The sequence below is a fragment of the Tachysurus vachellii genome, chromosome 20, assembly GCF_030014155.1.
Source record: "Tachysurus vachellii isolate PV-2020 chromosome 20, HZAU_Pvac_v1, whole genome shotgun sequence".
Classification (NCBI taxonomy): domain Eukaryota; kingdom Metazoa; phylum Chordata; class Actinopteri; order Siluriformes; family Bagridae; genus Tachysurus; species Tachysurus vachellii.
Genome location: NC_083479.1, coordinates 18,494,312 through 18,520,000, shown reverse-complemented (window position 1 = coordinate 18,520,000; position 25,689 = coordinate 18,494,312). Strand labels below are relative to the sequence as shown.

The window sequence follows — 25,689 nt, the reverse complement described above, 5'->3', positions numbered from 1 at the left end:
GACTTAAAAGGGAACCCATCCTCATCTGGGAAACATCAGAGAGTGTAATTCTAAATCATTTCCTTTCTATAACTGTATGGAAATTCACTCTAGTTTTGATGATGGCTTTCTTCTGTGAGTGTGTTCATGAATATTGCAGTCTAAAAGCTATCAAAGCAACCTGTAGTGCTAAACGGTCATAGACATTTGAGACTTGCGTACATTTCTTTTAGCTTCTTAGTGGAGCAAAAGAAGAACACATGTTCTATCATCAACTCACAAATCCTGACAATGCTACAATCATCCCAGAGAGCAAAACTTGGCTGTGCTCTCTAGGTGGGTGGGGTATACTCTATCTCTTGTCAATCACAGGCATCTATGAGCTCATATATGAATATAATCCTAACAAAAAACAAAGCAACAAAAAACAATAGAAGTTAAATTTATTTAAATGCATTTATTTACAAACTTATACATTAAAATGAGAAAAATGAAAAGAAATTATGCACTTTTACAGCAGCTGAAGTATATTCAGAAAAATGCTATTACAGGTGGTGCTTGAATGCGGTTGGAGAGATTTTAAAAGATTAGATTGAGCTCATGAGATGCTCAGCTTGATCTTGAGCTGATCTGATGAACTTTAAGAGAACTTGAACAACAGCAGATCTTTCTGCAGAGATCCTAAACTGTTGTACACCCCTCTCATAGATTCAGCTCAGAAGCATGGATGTTGTCCTGACTGGAGGATCACAGCAGCATGTAGCGTGTCAGACCTCCTCCTCGCAGCTCCTTCAATCTCTGGCAGTGTCTTAGCATGTTCAACATACCCACAAAACGCTTATCCACCTTCAGCTGAGCCAGATCACGCAGGTCCTCCTCCACCACAAAGAACTGACCTGATTGAGGGAAGAGTAAACAAGCGAGAGGAAGAACACAAAAAAGTAAGCAAAGATCAGCTGCTATTATTAAAATTTCAATATTTCTTTAGCCGCCTTTTACACCTCGTCACTTCATGCGTTTTCTGTGATCAGATAGCTATCCGATTTTAAAAAGACCTGGTCTAAATGCCCTCCGAAACGTTTTCAAGACGGATATAAATCCGATGGTTCAAACGACTTCAGGAGGTGGTCTGGGACACGTTTCAGATGAAACTGGACAGGTGTAAATGAATGTGGTTGTTCAAGCCACATACGTCAGCGCTATACTCCTCCCAGACGGAAGTACGTCACTCACAAGATCTTTCACCCAGGTGTCTCGTCGGGTCTTAAAATGCACTGCTGCCGCCAGCGAAAATGCAGCAAACAGTAAACGCTGTTTTTTGTAGCATAACCGACGTAACAGGTTTTTTTTGTCTTCTTTTTGATTGCGTTCTGAAAACCGCACACACCAAAACGTGTTCCATTTCAATTGCCTCGGAAATGAGGTTAAACGCATTTATGTGGCCTAATGTAAATGGAACAGTTTTAACAAATCAGATAGTTATCAGATCAGAGAAAACACATGAAGTGACCAGGTGTAAAAAGGCCTTAGTAACAGCGAATTCATATCCATGTAATAACCTGATTACAGATGATGTAACCACCCACCAGCTAGTTCTCCAGATCATACAACAGAAACCAACTGAGAAGGATGAAGGCTAGCATGTGCTACCTCTGACAGACAAAGCAACTGTTTTTTTTTTTACTGTTAGTAAAAAAGCATTAGTGTTCCACCAAAGATAGAACCCATCTAAAATTCATCTAGAAGATGACAGTGTAGAGTTCATCATTTAATATTCAGCTCAAGTTTTCAAACACTGTAGAGTCTTCAGGATTAAAAATGTTGCATTTTGTGTTTTCTAATCACCAACAAATCACCTTGACAGAGTGAGAGAGGGAGAAAATAAAAGAAAAAAAAGAATGACAGATCACCACTTAGAACTTGTTAAGGCATGGAGTGGAATGATGACCTTAGTTATGAGATCAGTTACACCCTTTCACACATCTACAGTTTTTCTCTTGCAGGAAATGAAAATGCATGGTGGTCAAACAGGCTGAGCTAACCCCTGAACTCACAGTGATACAGCACAACCTGTGTTAGATTCCTATAACACCACTCATTTGTCTTCATGAGAGTTGGGGTTTGGGTGATCATTAAAGGTACCTTTAGTGTCCTTGGTCTCCTGGTCTTTAAAGCGCTGATGAAGTTTACGGGCTGCGTTACTCATGCTCTTGACTGGCTGTTGAAGGATTTTATATTTCCCAGTGACGGCCAGGTTGATGCTTTTCACAGCGGAGTTCAGCTGGTCGTATGTCACTCGTCCCTTCATGTACCTGTCACGAGTTGTCAGAGAATTGTCACGTAAAACTAAGACAAAAAATACTCTCAGTTCTGTCTGTTTACAGAAAATAAATCAGCTTACATTGTTTGTATAAGTAACAGCAGAAGTAGAGGTAAAGAACAGGTTATGGGTTCATGCTAAACATGTTGTATCTCACGTAATTCATTCTTGCAACAGAAACAAAAACTCGTCCTGGTTGGATTTTCACTTCTGTGTATCTGTTTTGACACAATTTGTTGTGTTTGGCTTTACAGTAAACAAACTAGCTGTCTCATTGTTAGAGACATTTTAAGCTCAAATAAGATTCATTACATTTTTTTAAACTTTCTAATATTGATTTACTGCTTAAACTCCAGAGTGTGTTCCTAGAGCTCTTATCACGACAAACACACTCAGCCAGGATGTGCTGAGTCCTGAATTTAAATGTCGTACCAAGCTTGCTGTTTTTGATAGCGAGAGTTCAGGCGCTCGTGTGAGACTCACTGTGGGATGCTGTCGAACTCCTGCACTGTGATGAACTCCATCTCTTTAATCTGGCTCCGTGGAGCCTTCTTGGGCTGTTCTTGCTCCTGGGGGGCCGAATTCACTTCTCCCTGCTTGTTGGGAGCTGCCGTCGATCCTCCTCTGAGAAACCAAGAGTAAAATAACATGGATCTCTAATACACTTTTACCTCTAATACACCTCTATCATTCGTTCATAGTGGTCATGATACTGTACACTATATTGCTATAAGTATCTATTGAGCATACAAAGATACATGTGCCATCCCATTAAAGAGCGTGTGATCTTACTGAGCTGTTGGCTGCCCTCCTTTGCGAGGCATGTGTGGAGGGATGTTCTTTAATAGGTGCTGTGCGTTCTGCTCATCTTCTTGGAAGAACAGATCCAGGTCCTGCACCAGAGAAGTTAAAGACATGAAGCATAGACATGGTATAGAGTTCATTTTTACAAAATAAACAAAAGCATCAGTAACGGATAAATAACATAGACACGGACAGCAGAGCTGTATAAAAGTGAACCTGAAATTATATGTTAAAATATTATGATGTAACGCTGACAGCATTAAACCTGCAGATGCTTCAGTAGGTCCTTCTGCTGATTGACGTAGCTCTCAAAACGGTCGAGAAGCCCATTTATGGCATTGACATCCTGCTCAATTTTAACCAGATATGCTCGTTTATCTGGATCTTTTGCTGAGAAAACAAAAAGCCAATAAGTTTTTAATTTTTTAAGTTTTTAATTTCAAAAATATGCTATCCAATAAATCAGAAGCGTGATGAGCCATACCTACTGCTCGCAACTCTAAGAGCCTTTTGACAAGTGAAATCTTGTCATTGATGTGTTTCGTCACCTCTTCCAGCTCACAGTGACTCATTTTTCTGAAAAGCAAAATACATATAATGCTGAAGAGTGACTTATTAACCCTTCTGCAGATCTCGTCTGAATTTGACCTTGTCTGTTTTGACTGCTTATAAAAAATGAAGTGTGTATATATATATATATATATATATATATATATATATATATATATATATATATATATATATAAAGCCTTTTTTTCCACCTTTTTTGTCTAATTTGTTTGCAACATATTAACATATATTTTGCAAAATTTTTTGTAATATTTGGTATAATAAACCTTATTTATATACAAAAATGCCTCATTTTTTAGTAAAAAAAAAAAACAGACATTTTGAATTATTTTCACTATAGAGGCAGAAAAGTTAATGCGCAATTACAGGCTGGTATATTTCAAAGCCAGGAGATTGTTTTGAAACCATTTTGACCATTTTTAATGTCAGTAAATTATAAAACCTGTTTTTTCCAGGTCAAATTGACTCGAATGCTTATAAATCAAAAATTATACAATTATCACCATTCTGTATAATCAGCTTACATTTGTGAACATTTTACACTTGTTATGTCTATTTTGCCTACCAGATGCCATCTGATCACTCAAAAACGGGCTACACACACACACACACTCACTCACCCCACTCAAAAACATGGCATAATTTCTTGTGAATAAAACTTCCTTTACACCTCTTATGCTTTTTATTATATTTAATTTATAAACAACAAACCTCATGAAATTATGCCATGTTTTTGAGTAAAATAAGCAGAAATTATTAAATATTATTTTGGATAACCACTGGCTGGTGTATGTCAAACCTCCCCAGGTCAAAGCTGACTGATGCAACTAAATTCATAAATTTAGAAAGAGAGAAAACAAATATGATTTGAATATGAAAACACAACATGTGTGCGTCTGTGTGTGTAGCATCATTTCGGTAGATCATATTTTGCCCTCTGCTAGGCAAAGGCATATCAAAAGTGAGAAATATTTACAAATGTGTAGCTTTTTTTTTTCTCTGGAGGCCTAATGAAATGCAATGCCCAATTTGTGTGTGTGTGTGTGTGTGTGTGTGTGTGTGTGTGTGTGTGTGTGTGTAATGTTTACAAATGTGTAGCTTTAGTTTTGTCTGGAGGACAACTGAAATGCAATGCCCAATGCTTTGAAGAGTGTTTGACTGTGTGTGCGTGTGTGTAGCATCATTTCGGTAGATCATATTCTGCCCTCTGCTAGGCAAAGGCATATCAAAAGTGTGAAATATTTACAAATGTGTGGCTTTTTTTTCCTGGAGGCCTAATGAAATGCAATGCCCAATTTGTTTGTGTGTGTGTGTGTGTGTGTGGTATGTGAGTGTGTGTTTTGGGTGCGTGTGTTGGTGGACATTTTATGTGTGCATTTTTGTGTCTGTATGTATGTACATTGCACTGAAAAGGGCAAAGGTGTGACCTATTGCTCCACTAAATGTGGCCAAGTCAAATTGACTCGGGAGGACTTAAGGAGGAAAGTATTTATTTTACGAACACATAGTTCAACGAAAATAGACAAAATTAATTTTACTTGCAAAGTTCATAATTTGGAACAATCCTGGTAAATTTTAGGCAAATATGTGGAAGGAAACCCAAGTTATGACACATTAAACTTTCCAGATGAGTCAAATAGACCCCAGGTCTGCAGAAGGGTTAAAGCACAGAAACATGCACCAAATGTAGGCTATGTATGTGTCTGAGAATTTGGAGTTTTGCATGCATTAAATGTATTAGATCTTAAGGTTTATGAATTAGACCTTTGAGAGGCATCGCCTGCCATACACATGGCCCTTGAATCTATTCACCTGTTAATGTATTCATGTTGTATACTCACTGGTGAATGAATGAATGAATGTTTTCAAGGTTATTTTTTATTTACTGCAATTTAGTAAATACTAAGTCAATTTTAGGACCTTGGTGAAAAAAAAAAAAAATGAACCAATAGTAAAACAAACTATTAATGCTTTAAACATTAAAAATGAGTGACGTTTGACTTTAAAAGCAGTTTGCAGGAGCATTGAGAAGATTCTTCTCACTGAGTCGGATCAATTGGCTCAACTCACCTACAAGCGTCGGCTCTTTTGGCTTAAAATGACTCATTGCTTTCTGTTTCAAAACCTGGCAGATTTTTTTTTTTGTTTGAATATTTTCAGATGCCTGGGTATTGATGAAATTACTTAACTTTATCTTACTCATCCATTTTAAATCATATGCAGTGTAAAGTATAATGTACACAGGAGTGAGTCGTTTGCATGTCACCTAACCGATACCTGTATAGCTAATGCTAACTCTACTCGAGCTGAATTAAAACCTAGAGAACTATTAGTATAAACAATATAATGTAACATCGCCGATATTATTAAAACGAAAAGCAGCACTTACGTTTGTTACAACAGTTCCTGGACATAAAACCTGATAGTTATGATAGTGTTTTAATCTCTAATCCGTTTCCTATATTTGAATCTGTTTACTCAGCTCGCGCCAAGGTTCAAACAAGTCTCAGAAATAGCGTGTGATCGGGTATAGCACATTCGCCACGCCGAGTACGCGTTTTCCATCCGTAGAAATGTTACATTTAAGAAAAACAATAAGAAATCATTTATAATTAACATAACTCATTGCTGCTAAAATAATATTGAGTTGTTTATTTATTTGTGTGTTTATTTGTTGAAAATGTTGATCGTGTGATTGAGGTTGACACATTCGCCACATTTTATATACCGTCTCATTCATTCATTCATTCATTCATTTTCTACCGCTTATCAGAACTACCTCGGGTCACGGGGAGCCTGTGCCTATCTCAGGCGTCATTGGGCATCAAGGCAGGATACACCCTGGACGGAGTGCCAACCCATCGCAGGGCACACACACACACACTCATTCACTCACGCAATCACACACTACAGACAATTTTCCAGAGATACCAATCAACCTACCATGTATGTCTTTGGACCGGGGAGGAAACCGGAGTACCCGGAGGAAACCCCCGAGGCACGGGGAGAACATGCAAACTCCACACACACAAGGCGGAGGCGGGAATCGAACCCCGACCCTGGAGGTGTGAGGCGAACGTGCTCACCACTAAGCCACCGTGCTCCCCTATATACCGCAGGATACACCCTGGACGGAGTGCCAACCCATCGCAGGGGGCACACACTCTCATTCACTCACGCAATCACACACTACAGACAATTTTCCAGAGATGCCAATCAACCTGAGGGATTCCAGAGGGGGCCAGAGGGAGTCCGGTTTGGGGACCATGGGATTTCGTCTCTGCTTTTTGCAGATGATGTTGTCCTGTTGGCGTCCTCAAATCAGGACCTTCAGCGTGCTCTGGCACGGTTTGCAGCCAAGTGTGAAGCGGCGGGGATGAGAATCAGCACCTCCAAGTCCGAGGCCATGGTTCTCAGCCGGAAAAGGGTGTTTTGCCCTCTTCTGATTGGTGGAGAGCTCCTGCCTCAAGTGGAGGAGTTTAAGTATCTTGGGGTCTTGTTCACGAGTGAGGGATGGATGGAGCGGGAGATCGGCAGGCGGATCAGTGTATCTTCTGCAGTGATGCAGTTAATATACCGGTCTGTTGTGGTGAAGAAAGAGCTGAGCCGCAAGGCGAAGCTCTCTATTTACCAGTCGATCTACGTTCCTACCCTCACCTATGGTCATGAGCTTTGGGTCATGACCGAAAGGACAAGATCCCGGATATAGGCGGCCGAAATGAGTTTCCTGAGCAGGGTGGCTGGGCGCTAGAGATAGGGTGAGGAGCTCGGTCACTCGGGAGGAGCTCAGAGTAGAGCCGCTGCTCCTCCACATCGAGAGGAGTCGGCTGAGGTGGCTCGGGCATCCGTTTCCTGATGCCTCCTGGACGCCTCCCTGGGGAGGTGTTCTGGGCATGTCCAACTGGGAGGAGGCCCCGGGGAAGACCTAGGACACGCTGGAGGGACTATGTTTCTCGGCTGGCCTGGGAACGCCTCTGTATTCCCCCGGAAGAGCTGGAGGAAGTGTCTGGGGAGAGGGAAGTCTGGGCGTCCCTGCTTAGACTGCTGCACCCGCGACCCGGCCCCGGATAAGCGGTAGAAGATGGATGGAGGGATGGATGGATGGATGAATCAACCTACCATGCATGTCTTTGGACCGGGGGAGGAAAGCAGAGTACCCAGAGGAAACCCCCGAGGCGCGGGGAGAACATGCAAACTCCACACACACAAGGCAGAGGAGGGAATCGAACCCCCAACCCTGGAGGTGTGAGGCGAATGTGCTAACCACTAAGCCACCGTGACCCCCATAGCATAAATTAGGCAGATTTATTTTTTGTATAATTTTTAAAAATTATATTATTATAATATAATTTTCACCTTGTAATCAGGTTTTGCATTTGATTTTTTTTATTATTTATAATTATAACAATAAATACAGTAGTGATGTAGGATAGAGGTTTTGCAATACTGCTCCTTCTGTACTACTTAACAATTAAATAATAAACATTATAACTGAATTCAGTTAGTTTACATTAATCCTTGGGTGTCCGATCTTATCGGCAAAAGGGCCGTTTTGGGTGCAGGTTTTCCTTCCAATTAAGCAGGAGCCACATCTGATTCCACACCTTTAATCGGTTGACCTTAGCTTTCAAAATGCTCCTGCATGGTTGGCATAAAAACTTTCATATCCCTTTCTGGATACGATTAGACACCCCTGCATTAATCACTGGATAATCATGTATAAATATGCAAATATGTATAAAAATACAGCTTGCATTTGTGATAGTATATACCACTCAAAACATGTTTTCCCTGATATTTTTCTTTCACATACAGATGAGGATTTCTATAATTATTATTAGTAGTAGTAATAGTATTATTATTAGTAATAGTAATTGTATAATACAAAACATGAGGGTGAAAAAAAATGTATACTGTGATTTTACTCTTTTTTTAATATTTAAAGTTTTGGCAAACACAGAAAATGAAAACAGAACAATACTTTATTACATTCTGAAATGGATCCAAAAACCATGGTGCACTTTCTACAGAACGCTGGAGTTTTCCAGAGGATGTGTAAAGAATTTGTAAACTTCATTTGTATATCTCCATTATAAACATTCAGGATCAGTGCACATGATCTTTGTGTTACAGTACTTCAGTCAAAATGAAACAGAACACTCTCAAAAACGATGAACCGACACTGATGATCCAGTGATCCTTTGTTTCTCACAGACCCAATGTAGCTTTGAGAAGGGAGGCTATGTCATCAGGAATGGTGTCCTCATCACCTAGACCAAAGAAGAACATCACGCAGACAAATTACATGAGCATGTGATATACACAGTTAAACAAAGCTGTAACGGTACCCAGTCGATCCTAAAGAAGCACGGCTATCCTCTGATATACACTCAACAAAAATAATCACATTCATAGGGAAGTGTAATCACCATATTGGTGTTTAATAGAATAATCAGGGAGCTCACCTTCCTCATTGGCTGTCATGTCCTGCTCTAGTTTGAGTTTCCTCTGGCCGATTCGGAGCATTGCGTCCTCTATGGAGTCTTTGCTTATCAGCTTGATCACCTTAACATTCCTGCATCAGGCAAAAAAAATGCTCATTAATATAAAATATAAATGCTTATTTCTATTGAAATTAACTTTGATAGAACTGCTAATTACAACGGTAACCTATTATTATGTGTACGACATGCTGATAATCCCTAATATCCTTTATACAGTTGTTACACTACCAAATGTTTGGACACACACTCAGAGAAGAGCTTCTACAGATTTACAATAATAATGGACATTATAAAATAAGACATACAGAACTACACAGTGACAAGTGTTTGATCCTAACTATATAGGGTTTTAAACCCTTAACAGTATGCTTGATGGTGTTTTAAACACTTCTGCCAGTTTCTCGACCAGATTCTTAAAGAGCTTCACTCAGTTCATGTTCTCTAAGAGTTCCTCAGTGCTTCTCTTGGGTTGAGCTACTTGTTTTGGAAGAAACAAATGCAGTAAAATCTATTTATTTGTTTAAACCACGGCCTGGTTCTGAAATACACTCAACATTGGAATTTTCTTATAAATAATGTCATAAGTGGCTAAAAAATATCTTAAGATAAGGTGATGCCACGTGAAGTCGATATCACGCTGAATTCTGACGAATGTACTTTAATGAGATATCGCAGGTATTGTATGGAATTTTTTCATACAGATTACAAGCGTTTTTGTATTTTGCTCCTTTTCTGTGTTTAATCATGTCTTTTATTGTAAGACGTTAAACAAAAGCATCATTAAACACTGTAAATTCAGTCATTTATATATCATCATGGTGAGCGTTCTCTGAACTGGCTTCTCTGAACCTGGTTTGTCCGACACGATGACACCGGTCCTCTGCTTGCTTGTCGTTGTATGGATTGCAGTCGATGTCATGCAGGATGACAACGTTAGCTGAGGTCAGGTTGATGCCGAGTCCTCCAGCTCTAGTGGACAGCAGGAACACAAAGATCTCCCGGTCCGTGTTGAACTGGTCGATTAACACGATCCTGTTGTAGTGAACAGAAGAAGATCATGGCATGAGTAAAAATATCTGTAAAAAGGTATCAAATGCTTTTCCATCCAAGAGAGTTAAGCAGCTAATTTTTACAGAAAGCTTGCTGTATAAATCATCACACGTGCATCGTAAGCATCTCCCTTATTAATCAGTATTAGTAGTGATCAGATTTGATTACTGTGTAATTATATAATGAATAATGTCACAGATGAGTATTACTTTGACTTTTACGTTATTATGACTGAGTATTACATGTACAAATACAATACAGAGCAAAGAAATGGTCACTTGCTCAGAATGAGACTCAGGTTGTGGGCGTGGCCTAAAGTTTGAATTTGCATAAACATCATCTATCAGGTTTAATTTAAGCAGTTAATTTTGTCAATAAATTGTCTGAATCTAAAAAAAAAAAATGTTATTTTCTTCTTCGATTTATTTTATTCTACTTTTAAATCGGAGTTTGAATTTGGAAAAAAAGCAGATTCATTAATTTCATTCATTCATTAATCTGCATCACGGGAACTAATCACGCAGTCGTGAGTTGTGTCGCCACCTGAAAGCTAAAGCAGTTACAGTCTATCAGGAGTTTCTCTTTATCTCTCCGGGTTTCCTGTGTGGGTTTTCTGCAAGTTCTCTGGACTGGTTATAGGTCTGTGAGAGATACGAGTGTGTGTTTGGCGCACTGTGAGATCGGCCTGGACTGCTCATCCAGGATGTATCCTCACCTCACACACCGTTGTGACCCCGATAAGGGTGCAGAGCTTACTGAAGATGAATGAAAAATGAAATATTTTGGCGATACTACTGATTACGATTCACGGTCACCTTCTCTACAAGATAGCTGTAAATGTCAACATGTACGTGTGGCCAGAAATATCTGTGGAGCAGGAGAGGGGACGCAGCTGTGACATTTACTATAAGGTCTGAGGGCTGCAGATATGGATGGTTTTTTAATAGCCTTTATGAAACGCTAAAAGGACAAATTGTGACGATTTAGATGATTTTGCATTGATTAACTAAAGAAGCAACTCGTCTCGTGAAGAAACTCACCTGTCACTCATCGGTGTGGAGCCGTCCATTCGGATGTACCTGTGCTTGTGGTGTTTGAGCAGCACCTCCAGGATGTCCAGCATCATGGTGAACTGGCTGAAGAGGGCCACTCGGTGACCCTGAAAGGCAGAGCAGATTTAAATCTTACGGTGATGTGAGACTGTGTTAGCTTATACACAATGATAACAACCAGACTGGAAGCACCTACCTGTTCTTTGAGGTCTGTCAGTAGAGGTGTAAGGAGGTGGAGCTTCCCCGAATCCAGCAGCTGCTCTGTGGTCAGCTGATGGTCATGTAGCGTAGGGTACTGCTGGCACAGATGATGCAGCTCGAAGTCTGACATCACCGCCATGTCCTCCTCGATCAGAGCCGGGTTTGAGTCGCGGTGACTCGGCTCCTGTGCGGTCACAAAGCACCAGACCGATTTAGGGCACAATAAACATACAGACCACAGAACGTACCTGAAGAATACTGATGCTTGTCTAATTAAATCTTATTCCTTTGGCTGATACAGTATTTTTGTTTATTTCAAGCACAAAAAAAGCTAAATCTGCCAAATGCAGTAACAGGATTATATATTTAGTAACATATTTAGTAACAGGATTCATACATATGTTATATAATGAGATATAAATGACTGCACCTCCGTCCCCTGATCTGCATACTGCTTAAATTAAACCTGATGGATGTAAAGGCTGTAATCTTCTTCCGCTACACAGCCTGGAGATATTCTCACATTAGGATGAATGATACACCTGCGCACCTTGAGCATGAGTCTGCTCATGGCGGAGAGACGTCTGCTGGAGTAATACTGCCGGTGCAGGAGCGGGTGATTGGCCATCTTCCTCAGCTGCATCATGACGTTGGTCAGTTCTCGTTCTGGGTGAGAACAACGGACAGAGACTAGTGATTATATAGGTAAAAAACGGATTCGTTTACTTTTTAAATAACGAGGAGTACATTTACTGTATTGGTTTTGCCTCAATCATATTTAATTACGATGGTCAGGATGATGATTTATCCTAGTTTTCTCTTCCCGTTGTCATTTTTTCCTTTTAATTGGTACAAATTACTAAGCACTTACTGTATCTGCACAATCCCTGTAACTCCAGCTCTCCTGAGAACCTCAGTCTTTTTAATGAGAGTATTGATTTTGGGAGCACAATGTGAAGTACAAAGCATGAATATCTGGTGTTTTTCTAAGATCTATACAGACTTTCTCCCAGTTGAGGCAAAAATGGTGGGGCTAATCACCGGGAAAGCTTACGTAAGCATCTTATTGATGTTTGGTATCATAACAGTAAGTTAATATTGTACATTATAAGAAAATATAGCTTGTTTCTTTCCAAATATTTTGTAGAAACTGAAGCTAATTTCCTTTCATCATCATCATCATCATCATCACTGTCGTCTTCCTCCAACATACTCTCTGTGTTGCTGGAGGTCTTTAGCTTGCTGAACAGAGTGTCGTAAAGCTGCTGTTGTTTCTCGCTCATGGCACAGAACTCAATCTGCTCCTCCTTGGCAGGCAGCTGCTTCAGGACCTGGTGAGCAGAACAAAGATGCTTACTAAGTTGGCAACAGATCGTAGTTTTTATCCGTTTAAAGTTACATTCGGTTCCTGATTTCACATAGCAGATGTAAACAGATGTTCTACAAACTCTTTGTGTTAGGGATGGAAATACTTTACAGCTTTACTTCTAACAGATACAAAGTGCTGACACTGGAGACTCCTTCCATAAATGTTAAATAAACCTCACTATCAGTGAGTACAGTTTATTTTTCTAAATCACAAAACATTTTTTAAAAATTCTTCGATTATGTGATGGAAGACGCTGTTGCTTTAGAAACGAGAATGTGCTTAAACGAGCGTGAATCCAGTGTGATTTGTCTTGCAGCTGGAAGTTCTATCAGAGCTGCAGTTATTAACTCCTTTAAAAGAATTAGCTTCAAGAATTGAAAAAATAATATCATTAATAGCACACACAAACACACACACACACACACAGCATTGGCAGAGGCACATGGCAAGCTGCACAGTACCTCACGTTTAATACGGCGCAGGATGAAGGGTTTCATAATGAGTTTGGCGTGAGCAATACGGTCCTTCTCAAAGCTGCTTTGCTCCTCTGAGGATTTCTGCGTACACACAAACACACACACACAAACACACAGACAAAGGATGAGCTCAACTCAGCATTGCTGTAATATTACATTTCCATTCCTGATCCTGCACAGCCACAGGACTGCGTACGTCTTTTCCTGCTCTGAGCTGTTTAATTAAAGCTCTTTTGGGAATCAATCAGGTGTGTTGAAGCATGAAAAGCACTACAGAAAAACCCTGATTTATAAAACAACACAATTTACTCTTTATATTTTTTTAAGCCGAAAAGAGGACGTAACTCCAGCCACAAAAAATTATACGCCCAAGTCTTCATATAATCTTCCAACCACATTGTTAAGCTGCTTAAGATGTTCAGCTGAGTGTATGGGGGGAAAAAAATAAAGAATAGCGATGGGAGTCTGTACTTAAAGTTCATGGTGGAACTACATTAATATCTGAATCGTTTCCGGAACGGTTTCGTGATACAATCCTGTATATGAGCTTAGATCTGCGATCGTACACAAGGCTTACGTGGCATTACAGCATTCTGCTGTAGAGGTTTAGTTGAGTCTGATAAATGAGCTGTAAACCACCGTGTTCCAGCTCTGAAGGTCTGCATGTGCTCTGAGGCAGAATCCCTTTTCCAGTTAGTCAGAATTTCAATACATGGTGTTTTTACGTTAGTCTCACAGCTTCGGTGCAAATCTGTTTTTGGGGAAAAAAGACCAGTTTAAGATTTGTTTAAAAGATTGTGGATGGTCTATGTTTAGTTTCTTGCTGATTTCAAAATTTCATTAAAATGTGCTGCATTAGGACGGCTGTATTCGGGCAGGGCTGCGGTTCTCAAAGTCTTCTCCAAAGATCTAAAAACTTTCTACTCAGTTCCTATGGTATTTGAATTAGTTCTTTCTGACTGATCTTGAATTAAATGGATTTAATCCAAAATTATATTACACAACTGAAGTACAAGTACGCTGTTAGAAAAGGGATTATTTAAGAGTTTAAAGATCACTGAATAATACAGGGTTCTTTTCTTTCTTCGAGGGGTTTAAATTAGAAGTCTTGAGAATTACAATGCTTCAGTTGTTAAAGAACAAAAGGTTTTATTTTTGATATAAAACACAGCTTGTCATTTGACTGAGAATCTAGAATGCTTAAAGGTGGGGTCTCCGATTTTTGAAAGCCAATGTTGACATATAAAATCACCAAAACAAACACGCCCCTAACCCAAATGGGTCCCACCCCTGTATTGATAGCTCCGCCCACACATACATACGCAACCCAGGCAACTAATAGAAAGAAATGTGTCTTTATCATAGCTGAAGGGAAGAACAATACGATTGCAGATAAACAAACAAGCAAAAATATTTTACTTCTGTGAAACAAAGCAAAACAAACGTTACTCACCTATCGAGAAGGAAAATAGCTGATCCTATATTAACACGTCCTACTTCTTACCTTATCGTAAGCCTTTCTTCACTTTCTTTCTTTGTTTTTATCCTCCATGTCAATGTTAAAAACGCTTTCTGCTAATGACACACATGCGCACTGAACACTCTCTCCGCCCATATTGACAAGACACGCCCCTTTCTGCTCATTGGCTACATTTTTGTTTAGTTGTCGGCCCGACTCAGTTTTCTGAAGCATTTCTCAAAAATCGGAGACCCTACCTTTAAGCTCCTAGGTCCTAAAGACTTTCCTTTACGCCTGAAGAAATCCTTTCTCTGAGCATTAACTAAACGTCTTCTAACAAAAAGTAAGTTTTTAAATTTGTTTATTATTAGTCTTAAGTCCCTGTGTTGGTATTATTAGAAAAACAATAACTTATTAGAACAAGATCATTAATATTAACCTGTCATTCTTGTTACAGCCAGATCTACAGCTGTTATACCGAAATAATGCACAGCTTCTGACCAATCAGGATGCGGCATTCAACAAAAACTATATGTTTGTAAAAGAAATCTGTCCTCAGGCTTGTAGGTTTTTAACCTAGACGTGTAACTGACACCGAAACTTGCTTTAGGTATCTCATGGTGTGTTTATCACATAGTGTGTTTCCTACCATGGAGAACATCTTGGCGATCTGTGAGGTGCTGCTGGAGAACATGTTGGGCATGATGAAGTTAAGCAGAGACATCAGCTCAAGCAGGTTGTTCTGCAGCGGCGTTCCAGTCAGCAGCAGCCGATATTTGGCCTATGGAGAACACACACACACACACACACACACACACACACACACTTTTAAAGACACTCCGGATTGTCAGGGATATTGACCAGCCTCCAGACAAACCTTTGCACTTACATTGATGCCCATAAGGTGGCGATAGCGCAGTGAGCTCATGTTCTTCAGCATGTGTCCTTCATCAAAAACGGCGTATTCCAGCTTGAGTTTACGGAACAGGCTGCGATCGTTGGAGTTCCCAATGGCCAGGTTGTACCTGGGGCCGAAAGGAAAAAAAAAAAAGCAAGCTTGGTCTTATTACATCTTTAAAAGCAGTGGATGCTAATGAGCAGTCTTTGAGAAACACCCACGCTTTATTAGCAGATATAATGCACACCAAGAGCTCACTTTACCTCATGCAGCTTCAGTAAGCGTTTTAGTGTTCGACTGTTATTGCTTCACTTCACACACAGCTAGAGGTCCTGCGTTGATGTGTGTGATCACTGAAACACATGCTTGTATAGTCTTCTAGCTGTCACTGCTCAGGAGTCTGCTGCCATGCATCATTACTTTTAAGCACTTTAGCATGTGTTTGTTAAATTAATTCAACGTTATTCATGTATGCTTAAGTCATCACTATGAGCTTTCATATGAACCTATTCCTGAATCCTTTTGTTTTAACCTTATCCACCATTTCCAAAACTTTCACTCATACAGCAACAGTACAAACAAATTAGGGGCGGGGCTTGGGATCCGTCAATTCAAAGATGTCCCTGAAGCGATTTTGCAGAGTGACACAGATTTCCACACTCACGTTGAGACAATGATGTTATAGTCCACCTCTTCGTTCAGGATCTCGTAGCGGATGCACTTCCGTTCCTCGACAGACCCTAGACAGATAATGTGGGTTAGACATCTCCACCACTTTACTGCTCACAGAGCTGAGTCCTTCATGTCACTACAACTCTGAACCTTACCGTAGTAAACCAGCACTTTTAAACTCGGGCACCAAAGGTTCAGCTCTCGAACCCAGTTATCTGCAAATAGGAAAACTTTCAGATAAAGCACAAACGTTTGAGAGTTACAGAGGTATGCTTAGCGCTAGTCGCTCCACTCACCTAGCGTGGAGGAAGGCACGGTGATGAGATGCGGCCCTCTGTTCCCATCCTGATACAAGTGTGCCAGAAAGGAGATAACTTGGATAGTCTTTCCCAAACCCTGTAAAGAAAATGTGGAATTGTGCATGAATGAATTTCGGTGGATCCAGGAAATCAACATTTTATTGATCGTTATCTAGAACCTCCTCAGCACACGACAGCTTTTTTTTCCTTCTATTTATCAACTAGAAAAAAAAACAACAATCCATGCTTCAGGTTTGTGCTGACATTTTTTTACTTGATATGTACATTTAATACAACACAGTCCAGCTGTTTTGTCATGGTGATGTTACACACTTTGGTGAAATAATCATCTAACATAATTCTTCATCAATCAGATTTTTAAATCTTGTAATGTCGTACGACTGTAGAAGGAAAGAAAGACTAAATTATAATGGTGAGAGGAGTGTGAGAGATTTCACCATCTCGTCTGCCAGGATCCCACTCAGCTGGTTCTTGTGAAGCAGGGTCAGCCAGCTAAGGCCAATCAACTGGTACGGTTTCAGCTCGAACCTGGAAACACGCACGCACACACGCACGCACGCACACACGCACGCACGCACGCACGCATGCACACACGCACGCACACACGCACGCACACACACACACAGCATAGAAAATGATCATATAGTAATTCGGATAAGGATTTATTTAGAAATTGGTCTTTTTGTAGGTGTATAATATAGGCAGAGCTGCGCTACCGAACACACACAAAAAAACACAGTCAACAAAGGCAAAAAAAAAAAATTGATAAGTCCTTCAAGAAGAACCAAAAGGCACACACGTGCTGTTAAGGATGTGAGGCTGACTCATAGATCCCAGTCCCTTCTGCACCAATTCAGTCATCTTTCTGGAAATTTCCTCACACTTGACCATGAGCCCCTGTACCACCTCTCGCTCCCTCAGGACCTCTCGACACCCGGTGAGCAGCTCCGCAGAGAGGCCGTTACCTCTGTGTAGGACATCGTCCTGTGGAAAATATGTATAGGGAGGAAAGTCCTGGTATGTTCTTCATTGTTCACATGAAATGCTAACATGCTATAAACCCTACATGCTTAACTCCTGAACACACTGCTGGCTTCCATTTATTGTTCTAGTAGATGAACTGATAAAAGATAAAACGGAGCGAAAATACATAAATAAATAAATAAATCAAGAGGAGCTGCTCACCAGATCGTTCCACTTTTGGTACGGCCTCAGCTCAATGATTTTCTGAGCCTTCTTTAGAGAGCAGCCAGCGATCAGTGTCAGCTCGTCGACCGTGGCCTTCTGGAAGAAATCCAGGATCTGAGACTTCAGCCTGGGAAGCTTCTCATCAGCCTCGTCCGAATCCGAGTCCAAGTCTAAATGTCCAGGGGACGCCTCGAAGTCGCTTGCATTGTCTTCTGAGCTGCTATCTTGCTTCTGGATTTCTTTCGTGAGCCGTCTCCTCCTCATCCGTGCGTCTCGGTCTCCATTCAGGGATCTGTGTGGTAGCTGCTTTGTTGCAGAAGTGCTGGGGTTTGGAGTCGGATTTGTGCTTTTGCGTTCAGAAGGCGGAGGGGGTTCAGGGTCAGAGTCATCACTGCTGCACTCCACCACTGAAAGAAAAAAAAACAAGGAGATAATAATGATGTGAAAGAAGCCTACTTATTGTAGACCTCGAACTGCTCCAATCATAAAGAATGACCTGTGCTCATCCCAGGTCTCTTATTCACAGTATCGCTTTGAATGTGAATCAGTTTTCTGGTTGTTGTATGCTCACGGCGTTTGATATGTATGCAAAGTCGATTTTTTCTAGTTTATGAATGAATAAGTGTTGTAATACTGTTTTATAGAAAATCTTTCCATCATTATGTTGTAAGCAAAAGAAACTGTCTAAAAAAGTGTAAAAAAAATTGATATCTGTATCCCATTATTTCTCGTTCTAAAAATGTCAGATGGTGCATTCAAAATCTGTCTATACATCACAAAAAGAGACATCTTTTTCTTTAGTATTTTCTACAGTATCTTTGTAATTTTCTTCAACAGCACTGGGCTTGGATTGCATCCTATCCAACCTGTATGTCACTTCAGATAAAAGCGTCTGCAAGATGAATAAATGTAAATCTGTACAGCACTTCCACACTGTGCTGGAGGAGCCAAGCCATCTTTTTTGTGCTTTTCCAGCACCAAACAAATCTTAGCCGGTTAATCAAAACTTCACGGCCCTTGATGGCCTGCCTCAGGTGTGCTGAGAGCTGGAGCAAAACCAATTTAGAGCGACTGGGTTCAACACCTCAGTCCTATTATGGTGAAATACGCTTTATTAAAGTCCCTGTCAGGAAATGCTGAAACAGCAGTGCCGGTGCTGCGGGAACAGCTGAGATTACGAACGCCGAGCCGGCCAACGCCGACATACAAATTACAGCCGATGCAATGGTTGCTCAAAAGCGTCTGTTATTACAGCGCCATGCGCTCTCAGATCTTTATAATGTAGACCATTTCTCAATCGAGCTGAAAGAAAGCAGCAGAAAGTCTTCACCGTGCTCAGAGAACATGCGCAGAGCCTCCAGGGCGTCCTCGATGACCCAGCTGTGTTCGTGAAGCACGTCCCTGAGCTCCTGCAGGAACAATGCACACGTCACGGTTAACACATTGCTAACACTCACATTAGTACAGTTTAGGCTAAATATGTATCTCTGTACCTCCTGAGGATTAGATGTATCAAAAAAAAACATTTGTAAATTGTGAAAATACATTAAAAATACAAAAAAACTGAGGCCACACTCCTTCACTATGACTATAATACAATCCTTTACTACTACTTTAGAGGACACTCCTCCTGTACTACTACTATAAAAGTTACCCTTCCTGTAAGGCTACTTTACTACTACTTTAGAGGCCACCCCTCCTTCAGTACATCTGAACTAAAGAGCTCACACTTCCACAGTTCAGAAAGTTCTAGAGTGATACTGTGATATTGTATCATCAGTGGTTCCAAACCAGATTCACACAAATTCAAACTGCTGAGCAGATCCATGGTGACAATAATTAATCGTGTGACTCCTAGAGCATTAAATCATCCAGATTTCGGTCACTCACCTCCTTGTTGAGATGTGGGAAACTATGCTGCAGCTTCTTAACCATGCTCTCCTGGTCCCTCCAGCTGGGCTCAGGTCCCTCGTCCGCCGAATCATCCGTCTGTAGAAAGTACACAAAAGTGCCGTGTATCCTGCAATCTCATAATGCACACGTCAATTCAGTCCTTTAGCTAATGATACCATTTGGCTCGAAAGATCAAAATGACTCCTATTGATTTTTACTTTAAAACCTTTACAGTGCTGTTGCTAGTGGCAGCCAAATTATTTTGAGGTAGTGGAAAAAGTAAGCAGCTTCCTGTGAAGTGCGACCTTGGTGTGAATAAAACTCACACTTAATAGTGTCCAGACCACCAGCTAAAAAACACTATTTTAAGGCGGATAGAATTTTAATTTTCTGAAATAGCAGATCACAGTCACCCTAAATGTCATTTTGATCTACAGTAGGCTGCATTTGTGGTACCTCGTTAGTGGTTATTTTGTATATTGTAATATAGTCACTTCCCACCCTGTCATGTTCGACCGGTGAAGCAGGGCAGTGGTGGCTCAAGTGGTTAAGGATCTGGGTTGTTGATCAGAAGGTCGAGCTATGACAAGTTGAGGAGAGGTTTGTGGTGGTTTTTGCTGGTTGGAAGCACCAAATGACACGGTGTAACTTCACTTTACAGCATAAGGGTGTGCACACTTTTGCATTTAAATGCAAGAGCACTCGTACGAAAAAGAACACTGTGGCCCGAGAGACGTCAACAAAACGAGTAAACAAAGCAAGTTTCTATATTCTGTCTTGATCCCATCGTTCCTACAGCTGGGCAACCAAAACACCCACACGCCGTCTTTAGAGAACTCACAATGACAAGTAACAAATAAGCCGACCAGGCAGCCGTCCATCACTTCCGAGGGGAAAAGATTAACCGTTAAGCCAAGAGCTGACATGACGGAAAAGCAATAATGTTTCTGTCCTTGAGCTTTTTTTAATGCAATTTTCACATTAGTAGCTTTGCACTGGAGAACTCGCGTTGTATCAGATCAGGAACTCCACCGTGACATGATAAGACATTTTAGAAAAGGAAAACATTCTGCAGTCATGAAATAGAATCACAGGTTCATACTGAAATACTAATGTGGCTTGGAAGCTAGCAAAGCATGTGAATTGCCCCTGTTCCAGGGAAGCCATGTTTAGGATTTAATATCTCCAGAAATATTTTTCCCAGCCTTATGAAATTTGGTAGACATAAAGATAAAGCTTGGAACACAACAGGTAATCTGAATTCTGTTGATTGTTCAGATCTCAGATTTTGACACACAGTTAACATAGCAGTTGAAGCACAAACTCTGACTTTCATAACATGCATCTATATATGTAGAGTAAGAAGATAAGCCCTTAATATCACTCACATGGAAATATTGTACTTTTTGAGGCAGCCGTAAGAAAAAAAGGCCCTCTGTGGTAAGATCTCTACATTTAGACAGACAGAAAATAAGTCTCTCTTTAAGTCTGCCAAATTTCATTTGGCTCAATGTAATATTTATGGAGATATTAAGTAAAAAATTGCATGTCTTCCTGGATAAGACGCTTTAATTAAAATATAATTATAGACCTATAAATAAAAAAATAAGATGGAACGAAATCTGAGATTTTAAGTAACTGAAGCGCTATCTGAATTGACAGGGAATGACCCTAATGCCATCAGTCTGGGGTTCTCCAGAGCGCTGATTAAGCAGTGAGAACCTTTGATGTGTATATGAAGATAACACAGGAGCATTAAGCGAGCTCACCAGTGACTCACGCCTCTTCTTGCTGCTCTTATTGCTCTCTGTGGAATTGTCACACATCTCCTCCTGCCTTCTTTTACACACTGTATCTGAGAAAGAGAAAAAAAAACAACTTGTCGGTTCACATCCTTAAAGCCAATCCATTAACGTCACTCAGACGATGCTCGAGATGTTAAACACCACTTCTAACTAAACACAGATCAGCATCTGGACCATTTCAAGAAGGGAATTTATAACAAGTTATGAGCGACTGAGTGACTGAATCATTACCTCCGTTTCCAGATGTCTTCAAAGATGAAGAATGTTTCTGTTCTGTCTTCTGAAAAAACAAGAACAACAAAACAACATTAATCGACACAAATGTTCCGTATCGTTGAAAAAAAAAGTTTGACTGTTTTTTCTACCACACTTATTTCAAAAATATGTTGAAAATATTTTGTCTCCTGAGATCTGTACCGTTCGCTGATCCTGTCTTTCATGGTGCGACGTGCCCGTCTTCACCTCTGTTACTTCGTCCTCTTTATCAGAGAAGGAGATCGTGCCCAGAGCTGTCAGTGTTGAAGCCGCAGACGTCTTTCCAGGCCTGGTAAACACTACGACTGCTGTAGGTTATATGTAAACGTGACAAAAATTGACAAAGTGTTGCCTTTGATTCCCTATCTTACCCCAGTGAGATCATAGAGCTGCCTGACATCTCCACATCCGAATCGGAGGACGAGTCCCCCAGTACAGGATCTGGGGCTTTGACAGCAACAGGCTTAGATGGACGCTTGGCCTCAGGCGTTTCTGGTACTGTGTTGTCTGTAATAAAATATGATTTTCATTTTAGGGTGTTCAGGAAAAGTGTGTATTAGCTTAGAATCAAGTTTACAGTAAAATGTATAGTAGAAATTTTTAAAAAATATCACTGTATAAAATGCTCTCAATAATCTTTGAACTAGGTATGGATTAATTTAATTGAATTTAATGTTATAATGTATAAACATTTTATTAGCCTTATTAAACACAAAACTCAATTAATTTACAACATTTAAATTAACAACGTTCATTTAAATGAACATACAAAAAGACCATTTAAAGACAGTTAGCTGGGATTGAGTCAGGGGATGTGTCCTAATTTACTCTTCAATATAACTCTAGGGCACTAGATAAGGCGCACGCGTCACTACGTAACTCCCTTTAAAGTACACTTATACACGTTACCGCACTACATTTGGGATTGAGCCAAAATCTGCCTACCGGTACAATCCGCAAGAATTCCGTGTTCATCTTTGTTCCTCATGGTTTAAACTGCATACGTTCAGGGAAAATTAAAACGTCCCCTAGTGCGAATATTATTCACGACACAAATGAACAAACGTCTCAACGCAAACGCCAAGTTTAAACAAACCTAAAAAGCTTCTTTTGCCCAGAATCCACAGAAATTAGCCGGCTAGCTAACAAAGGCTGTCATATTTGTATTTTAGCTACCAAGCTAACCACCTGGCAACCTAGAAAAAGCTAAAACCTTGTTTTTTTGTGCATACGTTTGTTTTATCCCATGCCAATATAATCCGATAATTCGTCACGAAAGACCTTTTAGGACATACTGAAATGAAAACGTTTTATTATGCAGAAGTAGAAAAAATACTGTTACACACTAAGAGCCGCACGACTGCTCGATTAGGGAAAGGTTGCCAAATTGGGCTCAAACATTCCACTTCATACCATCATCATTCCACATAATTTTCAACCTTGAATTTACAAGTACAAAGCTAGGAGTTTACTACATGGGAAAGTCTTTTTTTGTTGTTGACCTGGACCTTTTGTTGTTGACCTTTCACAGCCATATGTGCTTTTTTATCCATGCTATTCCAGACTTGCTGTTATGTTACAGTGTTCTGAGAAGGCTTTCTACATGATGATGATTTAGCTACAAGAGCATTAGTGAGATCACTTACTGATGTTGGGTGAGGAGGTCTGGAGGTCTGTTAAATTCATGCCAGAAGGTGTACAGTGGGTCTGAGTCAGAGTAAAAGCTCTGTGCCAGACATTCAAGTTGAGCCTTAACACACCATGTCTTCATGGAGCTCACATAAGGTCACATGGGCTTTGACAGGCTGGAACAGTATTTAGGCCTCTCGTTGAGTGAAGGGAAATTGTAATTGTTCAATATGTTCTATACATTTGTGTGCTTCTAACTTTGTGGCCACGGTTTGAAAAAGAACCACATACTGGGATGATATAGTGATATAACTTTTTTTATAGTGTCATATCAGTGGAAGTCATTTGTTCAATTAGAGCAAAGCTTTAAATGATAAGAGAAGGTAGTAGGGACATTAGTGGTGTAACATTATTGAATTAATTTAATAATAGGCACAATCTACCCTGAGCAATAGATAGATAGATAGATAGATAGATAGATAGATAGATAGATAGATAGATAGATAGATAGATAGAACCTAATAATAAATGGTATACACATAATTATGTTATTTTTTTAATTTAAAGGTATGGTAACATTTCATCTAACAATGCCAATCATACTTAGCCTGAGGAAAAATATAATGACTCTGTTAAAAGCCAGGATTAGAAACTCTTTAAAAAAAAAATAAACGTGCTAATATCCCAAATCTGGCAACACCCAGGCTAAAGGAGGCAGCGAGTGTAACCTTGGTAACTACGGTGGCCGCAGTGAGATTTTTTTTTAAGAAATAATAATTAATACTCAAACAGACAGGCAAAGCAAAAAAAAAAAAAAAAAAAAAAAAAAAAACACGGTTCATAAAATATTTTTTGCACTTGCTTTAAAGAGCATTTTTGATTTATGAAAGCACTTAAATAAAAGCACACAAAAGTCCTTATTACAGATTGGTTTATAAATTGATTCAGCACTCTTTAACTAAGACTTTTAAAGCATTTGTAGAAATATGTGAAAATGGAAATAAGAAAGTTATCGTTGGTTAATTACTGTGGCATAAGTAGAATATAATTTATATGATGTTATTAGGGGAAAAAAACTCCACCCCATCACTGATTATTTTTCTTCACCAGCACACCACAAAGTCCTTACCTAATTGATTATTACTATTATTTTATTTATAATATTACTTATTGCTAATTAATTGTTTGGCCCCAAATGATATAAAATCTTTCGATCTTGACGTCTTGGCAGTTCTGTTTCATTATTAAGCATTTCACAATTAAGTGATTGAACTCCTGGTGCTTGTAGCTGCATGTCAATAAGCCTTTGTGAGAGAATAAAGTGGTTTTGAGTGCGCGTGTAATGCGTGTCAAGGGAGACGAATGGATGGATTTACTGACACGTGCCAACTGATCTGTACGTTTCAGACAGATCAATTATATGATATTGACTCCAAGTTCTGCAGAGGGCGCAGGGTAAAGTGACATATTAGTGAAAAACAATAAGACATCTACACATCTATAAAGCCTTATAACACTAGTCGTTTTATTATTAACTTCCTGGCTCGTTTTATTATTATTCATTATTCATTCATTCATTCATTTTCTACCGCTTATCTGAACTACCTCGGGTCACATCTCAGGCATCATCGGGCATCAAGGCAGGATACACCCTGGACGGAGTGCGAACCCATCGCAGGGCACACACACACACTCTCATTCACTCACACAATCACACACTACGGACAATTTTCCAGAGATGCCAATCAACCTACCATGCATGTCTTTGGACCGGGGGAGGAAACCGGAGTACCCGGAGGAAACCCCCAAGGCACGGGGAGAACATGTCCACACACACAAGGTGGAGGCAGGAATCGAACCCCCAACCCTGGAGGTGTGAGGCGAACGTGCTAACCACTAAGCCACCGTGCCCCCCTATTATTATTATTATTATTATTATTATTATTATTATTATTATTATTGTTGTTGTTGTTATTGATAACAACAACAACAACAACAATAATAACAAAACAGGATAAATTATAAAATAGGCTCCAGATAAGTTTTTAAAATCTGATAATAATCTCCTAAGAAATACTAATATGTTTGCTTTATTGAAGCAATCCTTTATTAATTATTTCTATTTATATTTCATTTACGTCTTTGTTGAATTTCATTGAATTAATGTTTCAAAAAGTTTAGAATTAGTTTGTTTGTAGAATTAATCTATCCTGACAGTCATTTTGTTTGTATGTTTGTTTGTGAA

The 25,689-nt window shown here is 39.8% G+C and overlaps 2 protein-coding genes across 3 annotated transcripts; both read right to left on the bottom strand.

Moving 5' to 3' along the window:
* Positions 1-646: 646 nt before the first annotated feature.
* On the bottom strand, positions 647-6,211 carry ska1 (spindle and kinetochore associated complex subunit 1). Its single transcript, XM_060896533.1, has 7 exons — positions 6,063-6,211; positions 3,588-3,679; positions 3,369-3,493; positions 3,092-3,192; positions 2,783-2,923; positions 2,122-2,291; positions 647-875 (listed from the first exon to the last, which is right to left on the bottom strand). Exons 2-7 carry the CDS (start codon positions 3,673-3,675, stop codon positions 727-729), a joined length of 774 nt encoding a protein of 257 aa, XP_060752516.1. The 5' UTR covers positions 3,676-3,679; positions 6,063-6,211; the 3' UTR covers positions 647-726.
* A 2,376-nt stretch (positions 6,212-8,587) lies between these two features.
* smarcad1b (SWI/SNF-related, matrix-associated actin-dependent regulator of chromatin, subfamily a, containing DEAD/H box 1 b) lies at positions 8,588-23,624 on the bottom strand. Of its 2 annotated transcripts, none has more exons than XM_060896432.1 (23): positions 23,462-23,624; positions 22,187-22,322; positions 21,978-22,104; positions 21,792-21,840; positions 21,525-21,610; positions 19,753-19,851; positions 19,193-19,271; positions 17,860-18,269; positions 17,474-17,658; positions 17,112-17,202; positions 16,651-16,750; positions 16,510-16,569; positions 16,347-16,422; positions 15,674-15,809; positions 15,434-15,565; positions 13,311-13,406; positions 12,694-12,811; positions 12,031-12,146; positions 11,476-11,664; positions 11,268-11,386; positions 10,027-10,209; positions 9,139-9,248; positions 8,588-8,943 (listed from the first exon to the last, which is right to left on the bottom strand). In XM_060896432.1, exons 1-23 carry the CDS (start codon positions 23,499-23,501, stop codon positions 8,882-8,884), a joined length of 2,799 nt encoding a protein of 932 aa, XP_060752415.1. In that variant the 5' UTR covers positions 23,502-23,624; the 3' UTR covers positions 8,588-8,881. The 2 variants fall into 2 exon arrangements, with proteins under 2 accessions (XP_060752415.1, XP_060752414.1); XM_060896431.1 differs by lacking the exon at positions 23,462-23,624 and adding an exon at positions 22,761-23,178.
* Between the last annotated feature and the right edge of the window lie 2,065 nt (positions 23,625-25,689).